The 27826-nt window shown below is 34.8% G+C and overlaps 2 protein-coding genes and 1 pseudogene across 5 annotated transcripts; 1 reads left to right on the top strand and 2 right to left on the bottom strand.

Annotated features, from left to right (window-relative positions):
- Positions 1–572: 572 nt before the first annotated feature.
- Positions 573–3018, top strand: LOC129881522 (uncharacterized). Its single transcript, XM_055955709.1, has 3 exons — positions 573–1082; positions 1199–1809; positions 2568–3018. The coding sequence occupies exons 1-3, from the start codon at positions 830–832 to the stop codon at positions 3000–3002; spliced, it is 1299 nt and encodes a 432-aa protein (XP_055811684.1). The 5' UTR covers positions 573–829; the 3' UTR covers positions 3003–3018.
- Positions 3019–3734: 716 nt separating this feature from the next.
- LOC129883421 (uncharacterized) lies at positions 3735–8134 on the bottom strand (annotated as a pseudogene).
- A 6096-nt stretch (positions 8135–14230) lies between these two features.
- Positions 14231–27811, bottom strand: LOC129882359 (uncharacterized). Of its 4 annotated transcripts, none has more exons than XM_055956613.1 (17): positions 27578–27811; positions 27255–27473; positions 20976–21084; positions 20475–20849; positions 20344–20399; positions 19927–20170; positions 19796–19851; positions 19381–19630; positions 19017–19180; positions 18708–18847; positions 18533–18634; positions 18146–18278; positions 17618–17698; positions 17380–17541; positions 16218–16559; positions 15470–15841; positions 14231–14891 (listed from the first exon to the last, which is right to left on the bottom strand). In XM_055956613.1, exons 1-16 carry the CDS (start codon positions 27617–27619, stop codon positions 15539–15541), a joined length of 2778 nt encoding a protein of 925 aa, XP_055812588.1. In that variant the 5' UTR covers positions 27620–27811; the 3' UTR covers positions 14231–14891; positions 15470–15538. The 4 variants fall into 4 exon arrangements, with proteins under 4 accessions (XP_055812588.1, XP_055812587.1, XP_055812591.1 ...); XM_055956612.1 differs by having other exon boundaries at positions 14231–14888; XM_055956616.1 differs by lacking the exon at positions 27578–27811 and having other exon boundaries at positions 14231–14888; positions 20976–21080; positions 27255–27337.
- Between the last annotated feature and the right edge of the window lie 15 nt (positions 27812–27826).

Genomic DNA, 27826 nt, shown 5'->3' with positions numbered 1-27826 from the left:
TGTATCTGATACATTCTTAAAGTAAAATAATTTTTCATGTCATGATACATCAAAACTCCATTTCTGCATCTGGAAATTTTGATGTTGGATAGTATCCAACAGTATGTATCAGATACATATTACTGTGTGTATCTGATACATTCTTAAAGTAAAATAATTTTTCATGTCATGATACATCAAAACTCCATTTCTGCATTTGGAAATTTTGATGTTGGATAGTATCCAACAGTATGTATCAGATACATATTACTGTATGTATCTGATACATTCTTAAAATAAAATAATTTTTCATGTCATGATACATCAAAACTACATTCCTGTAACTCAGTTAAAAAATGATAATAATGCTGTCAGTATGTATCAGGTTCATAATACTCTATGTATCAGATGTTTTTTTAACAATACATACAAAGAAGCATGTATCAAGTACATGGGTTGACACACTTCCTATCAGTATGTCACTGTATTTGTTCATATTATAAATGAAAAAATATTGATATGATACATGTTATTTTTTTAATACAAATGCAGTTATGTGATAGTATGCCTTTCAGAAGGATGTTGTTGGAGAATGAAAGCTTCATGTTGGAAAAAAACGGATATATTCAAAGTTAGATATTTCAATAGTGAACATTCATGTGCACTGAGAGATAGGATTTTCAACAAAGTTCATGCTACAAAGGCTTTTGTTAGTGCATTCACAGCCCCTAAATTGGTTAATCATAAGAGAATTGTCACCCCTAATGATATACGAGAGGATATTAAATCAGCGTATGGAATTGATATTACCTATCAACAGGCATGGCGTTCAAAAGAGCATGCTTTGCAGATGTTAAGGGGAAAACCTGCTGATGGATATAGACAGCTGCCTGTATATATACATATTCTAAAAACCGTATATCCAAATTCGTACATAAGTATGCACAAGTCATCAACTGATGAATTCATGTATTTGTTCATAGCGTTAAGGCCCTTGATGAGGGGGTTTCAGTTTTGTCGACCAGTAGTTGTTGTTGACGGTGCACATCTTGATGGACCTTATAAAGGGACGTTTGTATCAGCTAGCACACTTGATGGGGCAGGTATTACTTTCTTATACTGTGTCTTATTGAATAATAGTGTGTCATCTCATTTTTCACGTTTGTTGTGATTCTGATGAATTCTAATAACTATTGTATCGCTATTATTGATTTATTAGGTTGCATATTGCCGTTGGCGTATGGTATTGTTGATACGGAAAATGATTCATCATGGACGTGGTTTTTTCAGAATTTCAAGAATGCATTTGGAGAGAGGGACAATATGTGTGTTGTATCAGATAGGAACGAAAGCATAATCAAGAGTGTAAGCATGGTATTTCCCAATGTTCCTCATTTTGCATGCATATGGCATATATGGAAAAATGTGTGTACTAAATACAGAAGGAGCAAAGCTGTACTAAGTGACATCTTCTATTCAATGGCCAAGGCATACCGAAAAGATGAAGTCGATAAATTAATGGCCAAAGTTGAAAGAATCGATCAACGGGTGGCACAATATTTAAAAAATGCAGGATACGAAAAGTGGTCAAGGGTTCATGCCACTGTCAACAGGGGTAGAATGATGACTTCTAACATCGCAGAATGTATCAATGGATGTCTTGTTGAAGCACGAGAGCTGCCTATAATTGACTTTTTGGAGCAAACGAGAATGTTATTTGGTTCTTGGAACTGCAAAAATAGAGAAATAGCATCTTATACAAAACATACTTTGGGTAGAAAATTCGAAGATATCCTAGTTTCAAACACGATCAAGTGTTCGAGAATGAAGGTACACGATACATACTTTCTGACGCATATATACTGATACATCAGTGTAGATACATGATAGATACTTTCTGATACATACTTTCTGATACATATATATTGATACATCCGTTCTAATACATCATTTCTGTAATTGAATCATACTTTATGATACATATATGTGTTATTTATTTCTTGGTGGCTGATGATTCATCAGTTATGTATAACATGTGCTAATTAAATAATGAAACTTCAATTATGATACATAAGTTCTATATTTGATACATAAGTTCTGATACATATATGTAAAGATTATTTTCCTTCAGGCTGATGATTAATCAGTTATGCATAAATTGTTCTAAATATATACTGATACATCAGTGTAGATACATTATTAGTGTAGATGATACATAAGTACTATTAGATATATGTGAAGTTTATTTATATCAGTTTGTTGCTTCGTCATTCAAGTAAAGCCTGTGTTCATTATACACTGATATATCAATTCAGATACATCAAAATGTGTAGTTGATACATAAGTACTGACACATATAAACATAACATGTTTAAAATACATACTGATACATCAGTTCTGATACATCATTTCTGTAATTGATACGTACTTTCTGATACATATATGTGAAATTTATTTCTTGCTGATTGTTGATTCACCTGATATGTATATCCTGTGATAATTATTACCCTTTAACATCAGTTCTGATACATAGTTGTGTATGTGAGGAAGCAATACTGATACATAAATTTGAAATATAATTCCTGCAGGTTGTTGCTTCATCAGAGTATCTTTATTCTGTTTACGAATTAGGTATAAGATACATTGTGTGTCTAGAGAGAAAAACATGCACTTGTGGTAGATTTCAACTAGACGAGATACCATGTCCACATGCAATTGCAGTGTTGAAGAGCAAGAACATTACTGACCTGCACCCATATTGTTCTGATTACTACAAACCAGAGGCGTTGGCAAATACTTATGAATTACCAATGGTTCCAATGCCAGATAAGAAAGACTGGACTGCTCCGAAGGAAATTTTGGAAGAAATTGTCTTGCCGCCAATATACAAAAGGATGCCAGGAAGACCAAAGAAAGGGAGAAAAAAGTTTGCTAATGAGAAAATAACAAGTAGCACAAATTCTTGTGGACGTTGTGGCCACGAAGGCCACAACAGAAAGACTTGTAATTTCATTCCTAAATAGATATGATGTTTGTGGTATCTCGGTGTACATTCTAATTGAATCATAAAATAACATCTATTATTATATTTTATATTTGAATTTGACACGTGACATAAATATAAAAATCTTTTAGTGACAATTTATTTATGTATCAAGATTATAACATTTTATTGCTACAATTTTTTTAAAATAAAATACAGGACTTCCATCGGTTCGCCATGACTTGGATTAATGACAAATCTCACATGGTTTATTTTTTGGATCGTTATTTTCCCAAACATAAACATTCTTGTCTTTTCGACAACCATAATTACACAAAAGTTGTTGGTGATACATAAGATCCTATTTGATATAGGTTGTAGATTATCATATGCAGTAAATCTTGATAAATGCAAATCTGATACATAAGCAAGATGTATCATATACTTTAAATCTTGAGACAGAATTCTTATGCAAAAAAATTAATGTATCAGAATCATTAAATATTGAGAAATGAGAATCTGATACATGTGCATGATGTATCATAATAAAAAAAACTTGATTCATGTATCAGAATTCACAAAATGTGACACTTATGAATATTATACTCGATACAAGTTTGATACAGTAGAGTATAAAACATAAACTTTGAATTTATATTCCATTTTGATACCAGAGAAAAACATAGTAAATCTGAGGTATGGAAATATTAAAATATACTAAATCTGATACATTACAGTTTATGTATCAGATACATTGGAAGAATCAGAATCACCTAAAATGTGTACTATCAAAAAAAAATTATTGAACATCAATCAGTTCTCCTTGGTTTGGAGATATGTCTCTCCTTGGTTTTTTTGGATCGTCGTTATCGCTAACATAACCATCCATGGCCTTCTGACAACCATATCTCCATAAGAGTGCGGCATATCTTGAACGGAAGAATTCAGCGTTTAGTCCGGTACTTGGAATAGAAATTCCATCACTAAGATATTCAGCAAACATGGCCAGGAAAACTCCACAATCCCTGCAAATAAAGGAATACAGGAATTTAAAAAAAGTAAAATTGACATATGAATGATTTAGGTATACATAGCCGATGTTAAAACTCACAAGCTGCCACTTCCCTGTTGCGCAATTCCTTCAACATACTCAACTGCTAATGGGTGATGTGGTTCAAGCATATTACCGGTTGATTTGTCCTTGTATGAATCAAGAGACGACCAATCAGTACGTTCGTTGTTGTCAAAGAAACCACTGTCTTGCAGGTATGTTGGTAGCATTGCTGCTATCTTTTGGATCTCTTGGAAAGGGTTGCTACTTCTTCGTCTAGGCGATGAATCATACACACGTATCAACCTCTCTTTCAACACAACTACCGCAAGAACCCAATGAAAATCCATGTCGCAGTTTACTGGAATGTATACCTCATCTACCAAATGCCAGGGCAAACCGGCTGGTATTGAGAAACCTCTTATTATGTTCTTCACGGATCTCTCTTGATGAGCTGTAACAGTGGACCTTGCTATATCTTCTTGTGTAGAAATGTTAGGTGGAAGGTGATAGTAGCGTGTGTGTGCATATTCGATGTAATTTTTGAAAATGCAATTTGTCGTTGTGTATCGATAATGATTGCTCAACTGCATCTTCGATTTCTTCCGAAGGTAGTAAAATATTACATCGATGTGCTGCACATTTTAAGAAAGTATTAGTTATATAACAACTAGCATCACATATCAGATTATGTATGTATCAGATACATTTATCTATCTATGTATCAGATACATTAATATGTATGTATCAGGTAGTTAGTATGAGTTGTATCATATTATTTATGATGAAATTTTTACCTCATCGTTCCAGCATCTGTCCGGCTGTGACATTAGGTAGAACCAGTTCTTATCTTTAGGAAATGCCACAACAAAGTCCATTCTTTCAAAGCCGAATGAAGAGCACTTAGATCTGTAATGATCCTCCTTCGAATTCCTGAATGGAAACTTGTAGTTTAATAACATAACAAATATAATACACGACTTGTATGGGTATAAGTTGAATATGTCATACTTACTTGTTGCCATGTGATTTTAGAAGTCCTTTATCTATCTATTCAGAGAATTCTGTGACAAGCTCGGAAGGGGGTTGATAGCATATACCAAAACCTTCAAAAGGGTGTGTCTGATGCGTAACATCTGACAAATTTTCCTTTCCCTTTTCACTCGACCCAAAGTTTGAAAGATACGGCGACTGTAAGATCTTCGAAGGAATCCTGCTTCTTCGAGATGGTGTCTTCGCATCGTCAGACAATACATTAGCTTTTGATGGAAGAGTGGTTGGTAGCTGGCTATCGCGTAATAGACATTCATCCTGAACTTGCTCATGACTAACAGCTGTCAATGGCATGGCTGGTAATGGAAGTCCGTATATTAGAGCATCTATCACATCCAGAGTTTCTGACGAAAATGGTGCTGAAGTATTGGATTCTGATGTGCTTGGTTTGATTTTTTCTTTTTCAATCTCCTCGACTTGCTCTTCTACTTTGGCAGATTTATCATCAGCTACTCTTCCATCTTTCTTTACAGTGTTCTACACGTAATGTATAACGTCATTAAAAAAATTAATAATGTTGATTTTATCTCAATAAAGAATCTGATACATTACCTGTAATGTATCAGAATCAGCAATAAGCTGATCAGTATCTGCTCTTTGTGGTTCCATTTGGTGTGCTGATACATCCTTGACGGATGGTTCATCTTCCTGGAAACATAATAACATTTACTTATGATATATATGTACTAAATGTCTAGATATATATATATTTAAAGAGGTAGAGCTTATACAAAATATATATACAGAATCAAATTATTCATCAATTTGTTTCTGATACATTACCTTTAATGTATCAGAATAAACTTGCTGATCAAATAATTCAGGAACATCTGCTAAAATGCTTTGTTCCGATATGTTGTCCACCTGATTTATCATGGTGGATGGTTCAGGTCCCTGAAAACATAATAACATTTACAATTGATACATGACAATGAAAATTATTCAGAAGTTTAAAAGCATAAATATCAAATATTACATGATGTATGTACCTTAATATCTTCCTGGACATTAGATTTGTCATTTTTTTGGGGTGGGTCAGATTTATTTGCAAAATTGTGCACCTCCAATCCAGTAGGTGCTTCTTGTTGTTCAACCACATGGAATGATTGATCAAAATCATCTTTTTTAACTTGAGATGATGTGTCAGTCATTCGGTTCGCCATACTGTCGATGGCTTTCAAAAGATCAATGTGATTTGAATCCATTTTGTTCTCCAAACGCTTGAACTTCCGGTCAACCTTGATACATGTATATGAAAAATCAGAATGTATCACCTAATTAAAAGTATATTGTACGTGATACATCTTAAAGTAATAACTTACGTATCTCTTTAGAGACTTCTTTATGGACTTCTTCAATGCTTTGAATTGCATATGAATAATTCGATCCGAATGACCGGAAGATTCACCTCCTAAAGCTGACTTCGCCCCTGGTACATTGTCAGGAGAAACAGGCTTTTCTGATTCCTTTGGTGACTTTGCCCCCGGTTCATTGTCAGGAGAAACAAGATTTTCTGATTCATTTGGTGGTATGAAATCCTTGTGCATGTTGGCTGTTTCTACTTGAATTGGCTTTTTAGCAGGGGAAGTCTTCATTCTCTTGGAAGGAGGTGGAGAAGATGTCTCAGCGACATCCCTGGATCTCTTTAAAAATTCAGTGGGTGGTGTTGTTGAGAAGTCCTCAAATCCAGTGACTTCATGAGGTTTTCTGAAATTGACCTTGGCAGCCGATGTTGAATCTTCAGGTTTCTGTTGGCTGTCATGAACGACAATAGATTCCATTTCATGTTGAGGTTGGACAATGTTGGAGCATGGATACTGCAAAAAAATTGAATAATTGATACATGTTAATTCTGATACATAGACATGATGTATCAGAAATATTACTCCTTCATACATGCTAAATTGATAGAAAAACAACATTATCTGATACATACATGCAGATGTATCATGAGATGTAATTCTAGATACATTATAATTTGATACATAAGATAGAGTTTTCATGAGTTGTAAATACTGATAAATGAGTTTTCATGAGCTGTAAATACCTTTATGATACATACCATTATATGTATCAGAAAGGTTATATAAAGTATATGTATAAGATACATTATATCTTGATACATTTATATCCTGATACATAAATATATGAGCTGATACATCCACTTTATGAATCAAATTATACTGTATCAAGGTCATGGATATATAATGTATCTTAGATTTTATGTATAATGAATCAGTGCATAAACGAATAATATTCAAAGCATGTACCTCACTGAAGATGGTAGACATGAATGTCTCAAATTTTGGCTTCACGGCGACAACACGCCAGTTAAGAATTCTGGGAATTTTATTACCCACTCTTACAGCAATTTCAGAGGGAACTTGAGATGCACATTCATATATCCAAACATTCAGAGCGTATGGCATGCCGCCTAGACGATACATTTGTTTGGCATTTGAAAACTCCTGACGCATTCCTTTTATTAATTTTGAATATGCTAATTTCCCCCATGGATATTGCTCATAACTACCATCTTCTACCATCTTGAAATCATCAACTGATATAGGTGCATCACCTAGTTGAGAAAAAACAAAAGTATGGATGAAATAGAGAATGGCCATCTGAACGGCATCTTCGTTTGTTTTCCATCCTCCAACCAGAAAACGCTCAACGAAACGAGCTTTGTTGACCCCATTTTTGGCACCAGGAAAATATAAAGACAATAATCTACTTGCTTGATCATCAGAATACTTGAAGTCATTCATATTACCGGTGCATCGCAAACCAGTAATGATAGCAAAATCATTTATTGTAAATCGCAGTATATTACCCTGCACATGACGAATGTGCAGTTCTTCTTTGTTTTTTTGGTCTACCTCAAGAAGTAAGAGGCATTTGATGATTTGCCCTTGAAAGTTGCAGTTTGGCATATCTAAGTAGTGACCAAATATAGATTGCCTAAATAACTTTATACCTTCTTCACCTATTGATGATTCAAAATCATCAAGAAAATTAGCCCTATATGCCGTTCCGAATCTCAATGGGTGTGACGGGATCTTCTTGATGACGTATTTCATTCCCTGCATTGACATAAAAATAGTTAAATACAACTTGAACTCTATACATGGATACGATGTATCATATGCATTAAGATATCTGATGCATAAGATGAGATTCTGATACATACAGAAGATGTATCAGAAACAATTATATATTATATTCTGATACATACATGTATATGTATCAGAATCATTAAAATTTGAAACATCAAAAAATGACACTTACACATGGTATATCAGAAATAGTAAATCCCAAAAAAAATTGCATTTGAAAAATACATTATGTATCTGATACATAAATATATATGTATCAGAATCATTAAAACTTGAAATAACAAATACTGAGGCTTAAAGATGATGAATCAGAATTAGTAATTCTCAAAAAATTTCATATGAAACATACATTATGTATCTGATACATAAATGTAGATGTATCAGATTCATTAAACTTGAAATAACATAAACTGAGACTAAAACATGATGTATCAGAAATAGTAAATCTCAAATATTTACATTTGAAAAATACATTATGTATCTGATACATAAATATATATGTATCAGAGTCATTAAAAATTAAAACAACAGAAACTAAAAATTAATAATGATGTATCAGAAATATAAAATCTCCATAAAAAATACATTTGAAAAAGATAATATGTATCTGATACATAAATGTATATGTATCAGAATCATTAAAAATTAAAACAACAGACACCTAAACATGATGTATCGGAAATAAAAAACCTCCAAAAGATTTCCTTTTAAAAAGATATTATGTATCTGATACATAATGATATGTATCAGAAACATTAAAACCTTCACAAAAAATGCATTCTAAAACAAAAAAACTTAATTGAACACATACCTTTGGGAGATTAGGGCGTGTTGTAACCCCTTCAATTTTTTTGACTACTTCATTGGGTGCATGTTTAACTGTAGCTTTTGACTTCAAATTCTCTCGTAGCTTATTCATCACTGCCGGATCGTTACGATGTTTTGATCTAACTTCGTCGTAACCTTCCCAAGACGAATCAGACCCGGGAGAAACAAGAATTCGTTGATTTTTAGTGGACTGTTTGAGACCATGAACGGAATCCATATGTATAAGCTAAAGTATGAGAAACACAAATAGATAGATTTACAGAAGAAAGCAAATGATAAAAAATTAGAAGATTTATCAAAAGATTTTCAGAAGAAATCAAAATATACAAATTTTAGGAGAAATCATATTGAATGAGGATGAATTAAAGTTTCATATAAGGAAAGATTGATACATTACCTTATTTGGAACCTGATTAACACTTGAAGGAGCAAATTAGGGCAAGAAAAGAGGGATAGGGCGGATGTATCAGTGATTTTAGAGAGAGAAAGGAAAAGGAGGGAATTTGGAAATTTTTTGGTGTATATGGGAGTAAAAGTAAATATATTAGGGGAAGTTGTGTAAAAAGGTAATTTTCCCTAAAAATTATATATTGAATCCACTAGAAAGAAAACAAATCCTTCATATTAATTTTTTGGCTCATATCAAGAATATGGTAAATGAGGTAAAATGTAAAGGAGAAAAAGGGTGCACTCCTCATTTCAAAGAAACATACACAAAAGAGGACAATAATATATAGTTCATTTCAACTCCACATACACATAGATTTAAATCAGTGGGAAAGAATCTTAAACACAAATAATATACCATTTTGAATCCTAGTCCAAATGATTTCATCTTTTAGAGAGGGCTTCCCTTTAAATTGGTCTTATATAATATGCGAATTTAAATTAATCATGACTTTCAATATGAATATGGAGCATTAATAATAAGAACATATTCAATATAATTTCTTATTTTTGTGATACGAGAATTGAACATCAAATGAGTGGAAAAAATCATAGCCCCTCATATGTTTGATTCAAACCTCTTTTGCAATAACCAATTTCTTTAGATGTTCAAATAGGATTAAATCGATTTTTGGTACTAAAATATTATCGTAAGAGCATTTATATATAATTTAGATAAAGTATTCTCATATTTTGAGTGATCAGACATGGGAATTTAAAATATATATTTTTTCCTCCATACAAAACACACTCATGTGTACATAATACTACCATTCAAAAGGATGGCCCCTTTGCCTATGCTAAATGCACATTTACATACATATACTCTTTCCAAATCTTTAAACTCAGTGGTGTGTGTGCCTTTGCATGTGGCACAAACAGATGCACACACAGCTTTTTTAAGCCCTGGTGATCTCAAATCAAATGAGTGACTTTCTTGGGCAAAGGACCAAAACAATACTCTTATGAAAATATTTGTGTCATTGGGTCATCAACAAGCATCAATTTGTCTTTGATTCACACAAGGGGTTGCTACTTTCAATACCAAACAATCATAGTAATAAAAAAGCTATTCATTTCTTGTAACTTCTAAGGATAGTAAGACACTACTAATAAATCTCAAAAAACAACAAAACATGATCCTAAGTTTTGGATTTGCCAAAATTCAAGATTTCACACATTCTTGGTTAATGATGTTAGATATAAGTTTGTAGTTTAGTAGGCTTAGACAATTAATTTCTTACAAGGATAGTAAGACACTTAATACTCCTTCCTTTTCATTTGATTTGATCTCTATATCAAAAATAAATGTTTAAATTTACTTGTCCAATTTTATATATCAAGAAAAATTTATCATTTTTTTTATACTACCCATGTCATGACTACATAAAGTATGTACTAGTCAAATTCGGATTTTCAAAGCATCATACACATTTAATTAAAGATTTCTTAAAAGATGTGTCAGGTCACTAAGGGTCAAGTAATATAAAACGAATGGGGTAATAAATATCAAAAACCAAAAAAAATTATCCTAAAGATGTGTTTGGTACGTTTTTTATGTTTGGTTGGTCAATATTTTCTTTAAGAAAATAAGTAAATTAAAAGTAAATAAAATGACTTTCCTAATAAAAATAGGAAAAACAAGTTTCATAAGTAATATTTTAAGTTTATTGTCTCCTTTCCACCCACCAAACGCCCCCAATCCCCACCCTTCTTGGCCATCCCAACCCCCGCTAACATTGAACCTCATTCCCCACTCTAAAAAGAGTAAAAAAACTCATTTATTTTTCAGGAGAATATTTGCTTTGTACCAAACACACCCTAAATCTTGGATTAGCCAAGATTATAAAGATTTCACACATTCTTGGTTAATGATGTTGGATTTAGTAGGCTTAGGTTAATTAGATAGTGTTAGGCCTTATAATTACACTATTAGTAGTGATTCTAATCATAGCTTTATAGGCCAAGTAAAATGATGGCTTTATACATATAGAGTGAAGGAATCCCAAGAAAGAATTTAGAGTTTGGCATGTTACTAAAGCCAGACAAAAGTCACAAAAAGAATTCAAAGAGGGTAATTTCTAGGCATACCTTCTTAGGGATTTACAATTATTCCAACAATTGATCTTTGGTTGATTACAAAAAAAAATGATTATTATTTTTATGGATCACATATTATTATTTACACTGACATATTTTGAAACTAACAAGAAAAAAGAGCTTTCGCTACAGTTTCTTTAACATTTAAAATTGCATGAAAATCATCAGCAAGAGAAGTTATTTTTTTAATTTTTTTTTTCTTTTGGATGTGTGAAGTGATAAGGGAAAAAAAGCAATTAGAGAACAATGCTTTTTCTTACTTTTTCTTTTCTTTCTTATGCTAAAGTGGAAAGATCAGTGAGTTATAGATCAAAAGGATATGTTTTTATACAGGAAAACACAGTTTTTTTTTATTCTTTCCTTTTGAATATTTTTCCCCTTTTCCAAAGATGGATTTTTATTTTTATTTTTATTTTTTGGAAAAAAAATGATTCAATTCAAGCAAATGAATATGTAGAATTTACATAGTCAATCACAACTTGTTTGGAATTACGACAACCTTTCAAATTTTGTATGATGAATTAACCTGAATAATTGTCTACACAACCACAACAACTGATGAATATATAATATAGGCATAATAGACAAATATGCTCTTTAATTTGACTTCAACTTACATCTATGTTCTCCAACTTTGAATATGTACAAGTAGACACTTAAATTTGTAGAAAATTGAACAAATAGATACGCACGTCCTGTGTGGCATCCTACATGGACAATTTGCATCCTACGTGGCGTCTTATGTGTCTTATGCCACATAGCGCATATGTCTACTTGTTCAATTTTATAGAAGTTTAAGTGTCTACTTGTGCATATTCAAAGTTGGAGAGCGTAGATGAAAGTTGAGGCCAAGTTAAAGAATATATTTATGTATTATGCCTATAATATATGTATAGTATGTTTAAATTCTTGTATATTCAATATGTAATCGATGTATAGTATGTTTAAATTCTTATATATTCAATAATATAATTTATGTATATCGGCTATGATAAATAAATAGTGAATCCAGATGATTATTTCTGTAAAGGTATCTTGATTTATCAGTTTCAAATATGAATTCATTGTCACAACTTTATTGGCAGTCATTTCCATTTCTTTCTGTTGGATAAGAGAATGGACCCAATAAGCCACTTTCCAGGCTGGGTTTTACATGCACTTTACTTTCAGAGTTCAGACAAAATTAAAGCCCACTTTTGATTTGATTTTTGGTTATTGATTAGAGCTCACTTTCAGTGCCCCATTTAGGAATAATTGGGCCAGCTAATTGACCCAAAAAAACAAGGCTTGGAAAAAAAAATGAAAAAAAAATAGAGAAAAGATAAAAGATACCACACATACCATTTTCAAATTCCTTTAAACAATTTCCAAACTAGAAAAAAGATTATTTTTTGTTTAAATTTTTCTTTGTGTGAAGCAGATCAAAATATCTCATAAGCAATAGTTCTACCAAAAAGGAGGTAGTCTAAACAGCACTTTACAGTTTGACTACCAGCTTATTGCAATTTTACTTCCGTCATAGTTCTATTTTTGACAAACTTACCACACCAATAAGATAAATACTCTTGGAATGAGTCCTCATTTGTTTTGTTTTCTATTAGGAAAAAAATTACATTTTCCCAAGTATTTGGTATTTTAAAAGTTGGGATGATTACCAAAAAAATTCTCAAAGCAAGTGCCACAATCCCCATTCTTAATGCTTAGCTCAAGCAGTGAAGTGACTGCTTGTTTTATGGATCAAAATTTGCAAAGCTTTGATGAGACTCTATAGGCTCCAATGGTCATTCCATCAATTGTATATCATACTCTATCAAGCATAAACAAAAAACACTCACTTCATGAGTTAATTAAATAATCGTTCATCCAACCGCTTAAACTAAAAATAGTCGACGAATGTATAATGTACATACACTCCATTAGTTTCTTTTTTAGGTACATTTTGTAGGTTAAAGGAAGATCCTTCCATGGTTCCAGTGTTTCACAAAATGGACAGTCATTGATCGTATCATTTTCTTGAGAAAAAAGGTACATTATAAATGAAGCATTAAGGGTATCAAATTGGCAATTCGGAAAGAATTTGAGCGGATTAAAATAGAATGAAATAAAAGAGCTATTTGAACAATTATGTTCAAAGGTTACTTCGATTAAGATGAGTTAGTTCAAGATAAACTTAATAGTGGGTTATATCCAAAACACCCGACTTGATTCAACTTTTCTTCTTTCTTTTTGGAGATATCAATGAACTTTCTCAATCAAATATTCTCAAACAAGTTACAAGTTATAAAGTTATGCAAACAAATCTCAAATTCTAGCTTATTAAGCACAATATCTATATATCTTACAAATTCTCACTACATTTCTGATAATCAATAATTAAATATTCATGCAAATACTGTAGGACGCCGTTAGCCTTATTGTAGTTGGTGAAACATTTTATACACTTTGCTTTTAGAAACAAATAAAACCCATAAATTTTAATGCATTAAATTGGATAAACATAATACAAGAAAGAACCAAACCAGAACTCCAAGAAAACAAAAGCTCAGAAATCAGAATGAATTAAATTGGACGAGACAAACTGAAATCAATGGATAAAACATTATATGAAACAGGAAACTGGAAATGCATCAAAGTGGAGAATACTTTTTGACAGGTTGGGCTTGCACACATTCATGGGTTGAACTTGGGCTATTTCATTTCACGGGTTAAGACGAGTTGTCCCAAATCAACCCATCCCTTCAAATACAGGATAGGTTTGGGCGGGTCTAATGAGTTAAGTTTGTCACTTCTATGTACAAGTGAACAACAACAATAACATTAGTGTAATCCCACAAATAGAGTCAGAGAAGAATATGTACACAAATGGAACCTTACCGTAACTAATCTAATCTTGTAGGGATTCTAAGTTTCTCTTTGCACCAAAGAGAAAAGTTGAATGGACAATTAGAGTTGATCTGTTGAGTAGATTTTGCTGTCTTCAAAACATCTTAGGTTCCTCTCTTTCCACATTATCTCTTCCTCTTTGTTTTTTTTTCCAGCAGTGAAGTGATTTGGTAGTAGTCTTAGGCATCATTTCCCAAAGTTGTACCCACTTCAAACCAGCAATGTTCAGAATATTTCCCAAAGTTGAGCAGTCACATTGCAATGAATAAAGAGGTGGCTGAAGTTTCCACATGAATGCCGTCCATTGCACAAAATAAAACTTCTTTGAAGATTGTCCCGTGTTAAGACAGCCATGAGAAGCAATGCCACCTTGAGAGGAAAAGCAATGCCAAGTGTTGTGTATTTCATGTAGCATGAACAAACAGTAAAGCTTCCACAAGTGCTGACACTGCTGACATTTCGAAGAAAAAGAATTCCCAAGGTAAAGCACAATATAAGAAGTGGTACATAGTATGCTAATTGAAAACCTTATATACAATGAATTAATAACATTTTTTCTTCACATATTCAAAAAATAAGTATTGTGCTACATGCTAATTCGAGGGTTTCCAAGTTCCAGCTCTGATACTAAGTAGGATATTTCAGAAGTAATGCCAGCACTAAGCATTTATTCAAATCAAATTACATTTACAATTAGAGAGAGAAGGATTAGCTCGATGCAAATTTAGCGAACCTATTTGACTGGGCACTAAATTTACAAAGAAAGACAGACTTTTGAAATTTATGTTATTAACACACCATCACATTTTTGTGGTTACAAAATGGGAAGTTTAAAGTTGAATTGTTTTTAACTATAGGAATATGTCATTCTTTTTGGAACTGACTAGAAAGAAAAGAAAGAGTGTCACATAAAATGGAATAGACGGTAACTAGTTTGACAGTTAGTATAGTTGCTGCCTTAATGTTAGAAACTGACGGTAAGGAAATTGATCTTTGTCACTGCTGGGAGGAAGGATCAAGTCATATTACCTGAGTTAACAAGCTAGTGGCAACCCTTCAGCTTGGCTAGTTGATGTGGATCAATTTTATCGAATAACCTCAAATTTCATTAGTTGAAATATCCATTTTGGCATTCCCATTGGAACCAGTATTTGCAGATTGTGCCAATTTGGCAGTAGCATGGATTTTATTTGCTATTGGCACAAGCATTTCTGCTGCCTTGGCCAATAACTGATTTTCATGCTCCCTTGACTTGTCTATTCTCGCATGCTGATTTGCTAATTTAGAAAACAACTGCACTGCTTTCTCAGCTGCAGCATCCAAATTATTTAATGCCTCTTCATACACATGGGCAGTTTCACAGGCTGGTCGCTGTGTATCGGCTGATCCCCTTTTTCCAGTCTGCAAGGTACAGAAAACATCTCAGAAAGCAAGGCAATTGCACATAGTATTGCCTCCACGAACTGGACAAGGATCTTTTGACTGTTGGGTCCTACATGTTTCCTCCGTTAGCTTTGGACAAGCCACAGTTTCAATTATGTACATCAAAATCAAAGGAAAGAATAACATTTATCGGCACAACCAAGAATAAAGGGCAAATAAGAAAGAATTTCTCAGGAATTGTTAAATGAGACAAACATTCTGCATGATACACAAATTATCCTTTTATTGACGTAAAAGAAAATAAATGTATGGAAAAGAACATGATCCCATAAAGTATATATACTACAAAGTTATGACAAGCAATTAGCAATTTTACTACTATATTTTGAGATACCTTGGAGGATGAAGAATTTGGGTCAGTCATCAAGGAATGAAGGTTAGCAACTTTAGCTTGTGCCCACTTTGGGAGTCTTGAAATACTGAATTTAAATGTTGTCGCTGGTGAACTCATTTCTCGACAGAGTACTCTCTGATTTACTTGGAAGACGTTTGGGGTCATAGATATGCCTTCTGGCTGGTGGTAATTAACCACATGAAGTTTGATTTGATCTGAAGTTGCTGGAGCAGCAAATTTTGCTGGGGATAGCGGACAAGCATTTTCCTTAATTTTCCTCAGCATCCTTGACGATAAAGAACCAGGGACTTTCCAAACAAAGATACAACCATCACTACTAACCTGAAATCATCAGAAATCTATGCTAATATTGGGGTGAAAAGCTAAATAAACTAGTGTAAAACAGGAATTATAGAGCAAATCATTGTAGATAGGAGAAGTTTGCAGCAGCTCTAGAGTGGTTCATTATTTCAAAGTAAGGGGCAACCCGGTGCACTAAGCTCCCGCTATGCGTAGAGTCCAGGGAAGGGCCCGACCACAAGGGTCTATTGTAGCAACTTTACCTTGCATTTCTGCCAGAGGCTGTTTCTTTCAAGGCTTGAACCCGTGACCTCCTGCTCACATGGCAGCAACTTTACCTCCCCTTCAAAGTAACATGAATACAATTATTTTGCACCACTCCCTCACAGTGATGGCGCCCGAGGTAGCCATCATGGACTTTGAAGTATTCTTCCAACCATTACCATCATGAACTTGGACTTAAGGACACATGGAGAAAAGACTACCTTTACTTGTTCTAGTTTATATATTAAGGTTCGTTCTATTCTAAATCCTTTAGTTGTTTTCCTTAGTCTCTAGTTATCCCAATGTCAATCTATATTGGAGCCACCCAGATGAATCAACCATGAAGCAAGAGCTAACTTGGAAATAGAGTCATTAAAATTTGAAGAACCTTTTAAGTATGACTTCACCTTAGCAGCACAAATTAGGAAGAACAAGGTGATAAGACATCTAAGTTTGTCCAAGTTTGGCGTTCATTATAGGTTAGTTCTCACTATACTGGTTGCCTGGTGGGAACCAACTATGAAACTTCTAATTAGAAAGATCATAGTTCAGATAAGCAGAATACTAGATCAGGAAAATGTCCATAGGATGTACTCACAGAAACGAGATGCTTGCAGTCAGGTAAAAAGATGACACCAGTGATAACATCACCATGCCCCACTGCTTGTGCGACCATATCCCCAGCCATAATGTCATATAAGCAGAGAATCTTAAAAGAGTCGGAGCAAACCAGATAACTAGAGCTGGGATCCACAGATACCTGTAAAAAGTGATGTGAGTCTAACATAAAATCAATTAGATGATACCTATTCAATAGTTTGTCAGTATTTATGTACCTTGATAGGATCCCCTCCAATATGCTTAAATGACCTGATTAACTTCCCAGGAGGAATGCTGAATGTGTTAATCTTCTTATCCTAAGACAAAAAAAACACTCTTAAGTCTACAATTTGACATAGTCTGAGTTATTCAATGTTCTGACATGTTCTCTCCATAAGAAGAAATTAACAGCCTTCTTTAATCATTACTCCCTCCATTCCATATTAATTGAATTTTTGAGGGATTTTTCATTGTTCAAAATAATTGAATTGTTCAAAGTTTAAGATGGATGTTTGAAACTTTTTCCATATTTGCCTTTCATATATTATATTTTCTAGGAGATAATCACACTACTTGAAAAGTTATATTTATGATTTTACAAAGGGCAATAATGGAAAGTATGGTTCAAATTATGTCCTTAAATATTTTTCTTAATATGTGTGCATTGTCTTACAAATTCAGTTAATATGGAATAGAGGGAGTATCTATCTGAATTTATCTTTCAGAAAGAGTAAAGGAAGCAAACACTGCAATTCACAATTTACCTGCCCCATAGTGACAACAATCTCAGTGGAAGCATCAACTGCCATGTCATAAACAACTCCCGGTAAGACTCGATGATAGCAAGATATCTTGTATGCTGAATCGATCATAGAAACATCACAGAAAACCAGAGACCTGTCAGGCAAACACAAGAGTAAAGGGACATGACATATTATGTAGAAGCAATTGCATAGAATGATTTGGGTCCTCACAAGTGAAGTCGTGCAATGTATAAAAATTAAGTCATTCCTCAAGCATAAGTTACAAAATCATGTTAAATGTTAAGAAGCTTATGGGCGTACAGGAAAAGAGTGTGTGTCAAGATGATTATGCTTCAAACATATCAATTTCATCTAAATTTACTTGTTGCTTTCAAAGTCTACTCTAACCTATCCGCGTTGCAACTGATAATCTTAGTGCCACTGCAAGCACATTTCACGCAGGTCACAGGAGAAGAATGATCGCGAAAACTTCCAATGAGGTCAAAGTTCCTGAAATGGGAGTCAAGTTAGTTATAAATGACTACTTAACTTGTTGAACAAACTCAAATGACCAAAGTCAAACCTTTGAACATCATAGAGATGAATCATGCCATCCTTTCCCCCCGAGGCAAGAAAATAATGGCTGTGTGGAAACTTATCAGCAGGAGAGTCAATGCTTTGCAAACTGAAACTCAGTGATAGAATTTCGCCGTCATGAGCACCCTACAAGTGTAAGGATATCAGGTGTAATTTGGTTTACATGGCCATGGAGTATACACTTCGAAAAGAATTATAAGCAAGAAACGCTTTCAAACAAAAAAAATTCACCGATCAGCTCATTAAAGAAGCTAACCGCTTCAATTAACCGCAGCCTAAAGTTATACAGGTTTACCTGGATGCACATATAATCAGTTGTGGTTAGGTTGAATATATGAAGGTTTCCAAGGAAGTCACCAGCTCCCAGATACATTCCATCTGAACTGACTGCCATTGAACGATAACCTGTAGAGGCAAAGCCTGCTACCAGAGAATCACGTTCAAAAACACCAGTCCTCTCTGTTTATATACCAAAAAAAAGAGTATTAACAACATGAGTGGCATATTACAATAGAGATACTTGAGGCAAACTTTTTCTTTTGATAATGTAAAATATATTATTTTATACTTGATCTTTGCTAATATATTTGAGGCAAACTTTAGCAAAGATCCAAGTATGAAAAGAGCACTTTTTGGTATCTTGAGGAAAGATGGCACACCTAAATGTGTAGAGCCTGCTGAAAGGGTACTCATAGATTTGTCTTCTGTTGGAAGATGCAAGCTACTAGATTGTAATTCAAGATCCCACAACCTGATGCTGCCATCAGCTGAGCATGTTGCAAAAGAAACTCCACCAGAACATCCTTTAGCAATGCATGCTTTGGAGGAGTCATGCATGTGTTCGCATGAGAAATTCTTGATGTCCCATATGCAAGCACTATGTGAAACTAGCACAGAGCACCTGCTGGCCTGAAAAATATACCACGGCACTATTATGATTATCAGTCTTACATATGCCACATGGTCGCAAAGTTGAGTTCAAGCCCAAAAGAGCATGATCCATCATGGCTTATGCCAAACTAAAGGAAATAAGCAAGTCAAGGTTCGGAAAGAATAAGAGTTTCAGAGAAACACCTTGTCAACATCCTGAATATCCCATATGAAAAGGCTGTGGTCATCATATATCACAACTGTAAAGGAGAAGTTACCATCAAAATTTATGAATTTAGGAATAAATTCCTTCCACCGAATAACTAGTTACTCACCAAGTTTTTGCAATGTTGAAAATTGACAAGCAATTGCATTAGGTAGACTCTGCAACTGATCATATCCATTTTTTTCAATCATTACATGGCAGTCTGCAACATTTTCTTTACTGCATCTGGTTTCAGGAAAGTATAAGCTTCCAGCATATGAAAGAGAGTTCACAGAAAAAAGTTTAACTTGTCCATTATTGCATGCACAAGCAACCAACTTTCTGGATACAGATAGTCCAAAGCCTTTCTCAACCTGAAGCCCAAGTACAAAAATGATGAGAAGACTAGAGGGCCTTATTATATTTGAAAAGGTAGTACATACCAGTTTATAGCACTTTAATATCACAAAATTTCAGGAAGTACATTCTTTTCGAAGCTTTCTTCAATGTAATTGAGTGTTAATGTGCAAGATATAATAACATATACCTGTAATTCAACAGAATTTGCAACAGTCATCTCTGAGTTTAGAAGGCACAAAACCCCTATTAAAAAAAGAAGAAATTAAAGTGCTCAGGAACATGCACCCACATAAAAATAATAGATGTATGTTAAACTACCTGCATCTGTCAGTGCATAAACATGAGAAACTTCACCAGTTTGAATGTGATCTAGGAGACTACTCTCACTCCACATAGGAGATGCAACAGCTATGAACGAGCATCCTTTATGATGGCCAAGATTAGCTTGCTTTCCAATTGCTCCTGATGCTGTTCGAGCTATCATACGAGATCTAGTAGATAATCCCAATTTCCAGAACTTCAGGTGCTTCTTTCCTGCGGTGATAAAGAATCTTCCATCTGATGAGAAGCTAATAGATGCAACTGCAGAACTTGGTGTGCACCCCTTGCATTTTGTAATTAAAGTCTGACTTTGAAAATCCCAGAGGCAAATATATCCATCATGAGGATATCCAACAGAAGCAAGGTGTTTTCCTGCAGGTAGTAACAGAATCAAGAAAACGGGAAAGAAGAATAAGATATCGAGGGTTATGTCACATTTCATGTATCTCAGCGAAAACTAGTTGCTTAGATAAAGAGCAACGACTAATTACAACAAACCATCAGGTGAAAAGGCAATGCATGCTACGCCGTGTTGATGATTCTTCAATTCGTATTTCATAGCCAAGCTTGCTGCTTCCCATATCACTACAGCAGGATGAGGTCCTGACTGAAGCATTGGCCCATTAGTAAGTGCAAAAACTGACTTTACAAAAGTAAAAAAAAAAGGGCAGCCCGGTGCACTTAAGCTCCCGCTATGCGCAGGGTCCGGGGAAGGGCCCGACCACAAGGGTCTGTTGTACGCAGCCTTACCTTGCATTTCTGCCAGAGGCTGTTTCCAAGGCTTTACAAAAGTAAAAATAAAAAACTAGTCACACCAGTTGAACAGAACAATCTTTATATGTGTGTCTGTATGTATCTTTTACTGCTGTAATACGTATACAAGTAGCTTTTACTACTAAAATGAAAGACAGTTCTATGAGCATATAGTTTATAAGTTTGAGAAGGATAGCTAATTTTATCCATGTTGCAGCTTTAACAAGCCTTAGAAGTATAGGGGACATATTTTATTCTGAAAAGGTAACATATTTGTGTATATATAGATATCAGCACAAATGGTGCTAGACCAAAATGGATAGTTACATAAGCTTTTTTCTTCTTACAAGGATTCTAACACATGTAAGATCGCGTCATGACTACCTATGTATTCAGACTTACAGCAAACCTAAAAGAAGAACACAATTTGATTTAATATTTTGTGAAGTGCAACACATATCTTCAAAACAAGCAGAAGAGACATATTGTTGAAGCTGGAAAGACAATCTGGAGAAAGAGGTACAAAGGTGAATATAGCCGGTCCTGTTGGCAGCTAGCTTTGTGGAGTAGTTGTTTGGTTGTTGCATTTATTTAGGAGTCAAATAAGTTGTTTCCTAGTCTTTAGGCTATTGAAATAGTGAAGTCATTTTTTAGATTCAGATTTTCTAGGAGAATAAACGTGCTCTTTTGTTTACTAGTTTTTCATCTATTTAAGACTGTTGTAACAGAGTATTTTGTTAAGCTTCAATACAGAGAAAACTTCCGCACTTGCAGAATCTTTTCATTTTGCTGCTGTTGATTTCTGTCATCTGGTATCCGAGCCAGAAAGTTTTTTTAATATTTTTTGGAGTACTATTGCAGCAGCAAAAGATGGCTTCTGAAAGTTTTGTTCAGGCCACTATTCCACGCTTCGATGGTCATTACAACCATTGGAGCATGTTGATGGAGAACTTCCTTAGGTCCAAAGAGTTTTGGTCAGTTGGCAGTATTGGCGTGCAAGAGCCAGCAACTGGTACTGCCTTGTCGGAAGCACAAAAGGCAGAGTTGGACAGTCTAAGGTTAAAGGATCTCAAAGCGAAGAATTACCTTTTTCAGGCTATTGATCGCTCAATACTGGAAACCCATCTTTGCAAGGATACTTCTAAACAAATATGGGATTTCATAAAGAAGAAGTATCAAGGAACAGCTAAGGCGAAGCAGTGTAGCTTCAATCACTTCGTGGTGAGTTCGAGGCTCTGCGTATGCAAGTTGGTGAATCGCTAACAGATTATTTCTCTAGGATACTGTCTATCGCAAATAAAATGCGAATTCAAGGCAAAAAACTGGAGGATGTTACCATCATTGAGAAAATACTTCACTCAATGACAGCAAAGTTCAACTATATTGTTTGCTCAATTGAAGAATCCAAAGATATCAATACTCTTTCTATTGACGAGTTGCAGCGCTCTTTGTTGGTTCATGAGCAGAAAATAAACCTGCAAGACAAGGATGAAGTAGCATTGAAGGCAATGTCATCTTCAAAAGGAACAGATCAGGAGAAAGCTAAATGGAAGGGAAAAAATTGGCACCACAAAAAGGAGGAGCAGAGAAAGCGATTCTCTGGAAAAGGAAAAGAGATGTGATAAGTCTCAAGTTGAATGCTATCGATGCCATCAATTAGGACACTATCTATCTGAGTGTCGTATCAATTTAAATAGGATTCGTGGCGGCAGATCTAACTTTGCAGAGACGAAGAAAGATGGGGAAACAAAGGAAGAAGAAGAGGAGGTTTCTCTTTTGATGGCATATACTTCCAAAGAGAAAGTTTCCTCTCATGTATGGTTTCTCGATACCGGTTGCAGTAATCACATGTGTGGGCAGAAAGAGGCATTCTCAGAGTTGGATGAAACTTTACAAGATTTGTGAGATTTTGAGATAATTCAGTGGTCTCTGCCATGGGAAAACGGAAGTTTCAAGTGTCAACCAAAAACAACTCCATTCATACCATAGGTGATGTGTTTTATGTCCCTGTGTTGAAGACAAATTTATTAAGTGTTGGTCAGCTTCAAAAAAAGGGATATGAACTTAATATAAAAGGTGGAGTTTGTAAGATACGAGATCCTTATTTGAGGTTAATCACTCAGATTAACATGTCATCAAATCGCTTGTTCCCTTTATATCTTCACAACTCTATAAACTCTTGTCTTTCTACAAAAGTGAAAGAAGATGCCTGGAAGTGGCATTTTCGTTACAAGCATTTAAATTTTGGAAGCTTGAAGTTCTTAAAGCAAAAACAGTTGGTGTTGGGTCTTTCACCGCTTGAATCTCCCGATAAAGTATGTGAAGAGTATGTAGTTAGCAAGCAAGATCGTGAACCATTTCCAACAGGCAAGTTTTGGAGAGCAAAGAAGGAGTTAGAGTTGGTGCACGCAGATATTTGTGGTCCGATAAGTCTTACATCCAATGGAGGTAAACGTTATTTCATTAGCTTCATTGATGATTATAGCAGAAATACATGGATATGTTTCCTAAAAGAAAATTTTGAAGCGTTTAAAACTTCTAAGAAGTTTAAAGTCCTTGCTAAAAATGAAGTTGGTTGTCAAATTAAGTACTTGCAGACTGATCAGGGTGGGGAATACAACTCACAAGAATTTGTAGAATTTTGTGAGAAGCATGGAATTAAGAGGCAACTTACAGCAGCCTGCACACCTCAACAGAATGGTGTGTGTGAAAGGAAAAATCGCACAATTCTTGATATGGTGCGTAGTCTTTTGAAGAGAAGTGGTTTACCAAGAAACTTTTGGGCAGAAGTTGTTCGTTGGAGCATTCATATATTGAATAGAGGTCCTACCAACTCTATTCGAAATATGACACCTCATTAAGCTTGGAGCGGGCGTAAACCAAATGTTAAGTTTTTCTAGATTTTCTGGTGTATAGCATATGCGCACAATCCAGATGTTGCGAGGAAGATGTTGGATGATAAAGGTCAGAAATGCATTTTCCTTGGTCTTAGCAACAAATCAAAAGCTTATCACTTGTTCAATCCTATTACCAAGAAAATTGTTATTAGCCAAGATGTTATTTTTTATGAAGAAGCAACTTGGAATTGGAGCAATAATAGTTCGTTTCAACATATTCCATTTTCTATTGAAGAAGAAGAAAAAGTACCAGAACCACCAGTGGGTATCAGTTCACAGGCAAGTCCAACAGTACAAGATGCTGCAGGTGTTGAAAATGAATCAAGTGATGCTCAGTTCAACAATGAATGTCCTCAATGCAGCAGAGGTGCACCAAGCTGGATGGAAAATTATGAGGTATATGGTATTAGTAAATCTGGAAATACAGTCAACCATTTTATTTATTTTCAAATTGTGATCCTATATCTTTTATCGACGCCGTCAAAGATCTAAAGTGGCAGCAAGCCATGGATGAGGAGATTAGATCAATTGAAAGAAATGATACTTGGGAGTTGACAAATCTTCTAGAAAATCAGAAAACCATCAATGTCAAATGGGTTTACAAAATAAAGTTGAAGGCAAATGGAGAGGTCGACAAGTTCAAAGCTTGCTTGGTAGCAAAAGACTATAAGCAAGAATATGGTGTTGACTAGGTAGATGTGTTTGCTCCCGTTGCTCAGTTAGATATCATAAGATTGGTGATTGCTTTGGCTGCCTAAAATGCTTGGAAAATCTTCCAGTTGGATGTGAAGTCTGCCTTCCTACATGGTGAACTACAAGAAAAGGTATTTATCGAACAACCTCCTGGCTATGTGAAATTTGGTGCTGAGAATAAAGTGTTTAGATTGAAAAAGGCTCTATATGGACTAAAACAAGCTCCAAGAGCTTGGTATAGTCGTATAGATGCTTATTTTGCAAAGGAGGGATTTCGAAAGTGTCCATATGAACACACCCTTTATATAAAAAAGAAGGGTGCAGGGATCTTAATGGTGTGTTTATATGTGGATGACTTAATTTATATCAGAAGTGATATGGCTAAGATTGAGAATTTTAAGAAGTCCATGATGATTGAGTTTGACATGTCGGATTTGGGTATGATGCATTTCTTTCTTGGTCTAGAAGTGAATCAATTTGCTCATGGCATTTTTATTTCTCAAAAGAAATATGTGCAAGATATCTGGACAGATTTCAGATGAAAAATTGCAACTCTGTGAGCACACCAATGGAGAAGGGTCTGAAGCTCGTCAAAGAATCTGAAGGTAGAAAAATGGACAACACATTATACAAGCAAATAGTGGGAAGCCTGATGTACTTGACTGCAACAAGACCTGATGTTATGCACGCTATAAGTCTCATTAGCAGGTTCATGGAGTGTCCAACAGAAATGCATTTACAAGCTGCCAAGAGAATTATGCGGTACTTGAATGGTACCAGTGATTTTGAATTTTTTTATAAGAAGAAAGCAGCTGGAGATTTGGTTGGTTACACTGATAGTGACTACGCTGGAAATTTTGAAGACAGGAAAAGTACATCAGGATACGTTTTTCTGCTGGGTTCTGGAGTTGTTTCTTGGACATCAAAGAAACAATCTATTGTTACTTTGTCGACTACAGAGGCAGAGTATGTTGCTGCAATGTCATGTGCTTGTCAAGCTGTTTGGCTAAGGAATATTCTTGTAGAACTTCATTTTAAGCAGGAAGGACCAACACCAATTTATTGTGACAATACTTCGGCGATTAACCTTTCAAAGAATCTAGTTGAACATGGACGAACTAAGCCAAAGATGTGAAGTATCACTTCTTGCGTGATCTAACTAAGGATGCAAAGATTAGCCTTATTTATTGCAGAAGTGAAGAGCAGGTCGCAGACATGTTCACAAAGCCCCTAAAGTCAGTGTTATTCCTAAAGCTACGTGATCATCTCAGTGTTTGCAAATTAAACTGAAAGATATTTCAGTTTAAGAGAGGGAATGTTGGCAGCTAGTTTTGTGAAGTAGTCATTTGGTTGTTGCATTTGTTTAGGAGTCAAATAAGTTGTTTCCTAGTCTTTAGGCTATAGGAATAGTGGAGTCAGTTTTTAGATTCAGATTTTCTAGGAAAATAAGCGTGCTCTTTTGTTTACTAGTTTTTCATCTATTTAAGACTCTTGTAACAGAGCATTTTGTTAAGCTTCAATACAGAGAAAACTTCCGCACTTGCAGAGTCTTTTCTTTTCATTTTGCTGCTGTTGATTTCTGTCAGGTCCAACCCTTTTACCTCTTTATAATGATTCTTATTTGACTATAGTAGTGCATTAATGGATAAAATAAACACTTTTTTATGAGCCTATGACCACCTAAGCTGGGGCAACATCCTCAAGAAACAGTACAGGGACCGGGCTCTATCCTCAAGGGAGCACTGCAAGGTGAATTGCTGGTGCCAATTTAAAAGACTATTTTATTAGTGGGTACAAATCTAAGTCCATCAAGAGCAACATCATAATCTTGCATTGATCTAACAAGGTGTTGTTCTGCTTCTCGGAGAGTCAGCATAAGCCCATGATGTGACATCCTTACAAAACCAGGAAAGGACCTTCTAAGCCTCAATTAGCATGCATTTGAACTATACAAAAAGGATATGGACCCACTTTAAACCTTCAACACCTCATTGCCATCAGTCTTGGTGCCAACCGCCATGAAATTAATCCTCCTTTTTTTCTTCAAAAAGAAGACTAATTATATGCTAATCCTTATGTCACTGGCTCATCATTGTGAAGTCTCCTGTAGGACAATGCTTTGACTATCTAATGGCGACATCAGTAAAATTGAAAAGACAACTATTTCTAGTCTGTTCAATTGAACTAGTTCCTCTAATGCAAAGAAGACTCAGGAACTATGCCTCCGCCTACCTTCCTTATTCCCACAACTCAACCGTTAGACCTAAACTCTTAAATAGAAACCCAAACGTTCAACCTCATTTGCTTACTTAAGCCTCACTTCTTTTTTCCGTCTAGATCACTACGTCATTCTAATCTCTTAATACTACAAAATGTAATACAAAACAAAAGGCTCAAATAGAGAAATTCTCCAAGTTGAGCACAGATATCATACCTCTCCAGCAGCAATAAAACGTCCGTCACATGAAACCGCAACACAGCTCAACGGCTTTGGCAACCGATTGGATACAACTAAATGCGACTGCGTGGAGGAATCTACGTCATAAACCACCGCAACACAGCCGGCAATATACACGCATTTGGAATTCAAAACTCCGGAAGCCAGTCCATTTGCATTCGCAGTTGTGAAACCGACAATTTCCTCCAACATCAGCTGCAAAAAAAAATAATCGAAACTCACATACTCCATAAAGCAGATAGAAAAAACACATGCGGATCCATTTCGGAAGCTACAAATTGTAAGAATAATGATTGTACCTTTGGAATTTCAGGTTTCTTCTGCTTGCGAATCCGTTTCATCTTCTTCGATTTTGAAAAAAAAATAATGAAAACCCTAGCGATGATGATCAAAAAGGGCCAAATGGGTGCTTAAAGGATGAGTGAGAGGGGGCGGGAAATTAGCTCAAATAAAAAAGTGATTTATGTTATGGTGTACGTTGTGTTTGATTTTTTGAAAAATTGGCTCTTTTAAATTCAAAATTCCCTACGGAAAAATATTGGTCATTT

The sequence above is a fragment of the Solanum dulcamara genome, chromosome 3, assembly GCF_947179165.1.
Source record: "Solanum dulcamara chromosome 3, daSolDulc1.2, whole genome shotgun sequence".
NCBI classification, from domain to species: Eukaryota; Viridiplantae; Streptophyta; class Magnoliopsida; order Solanales; family Solanaceae; genus Solanum; species Solanum dulcamara.
Note: the sequence above shows the minus strand (reverse complement) of the source record. Positions and strands in the feature narration are given on the sequence as shown.

Bases quoted from the DNA above. Each gene is read 5' to 3' on its own strand.
- LOC129881522 (XM_055955709.1), top strand. From the start codon at position 830: ATGTTAAGGGGAAAACCTGCTGATGGATATAGACAGCTGCCTGTATAT. The intron at 1,083-1,198 runs GTATTACTTTCT...TTGATTTATTAG, and splicing joins TAGCACACTTGATGGGGCAG to GTTGCATATTGCCGTTGGCG. The intron at 1,810-2,567 runs GTACACGATACA...TAATTCCTGCAG, and splicing joins TCAAGTGTTCGAGAATGAAG to GTTGTTGCTTCATCAGAGTA.
- LOC129882359 (XM_055956613.1), bottom strand. From the start codon at position 27,619: ATGAAACGGATTCGCAAGCAGAAGAAACCTGAAATTCCAAAG. The intron at 19,631-19,795 runs GTGTTTCTCTGA...TATATTTTTCAG, and splicing joins ATATTCAGGATGTTGACAAG to GCCAGCAGGTGCTCTGTGCT. The intron at 17,699-18,145 runs GTAAATTGTGAA...TTTTTGTCTTAG, and splicing joins TTGTTGTCACTATGGGGCAG to GATAAGAAGATTAACACATT.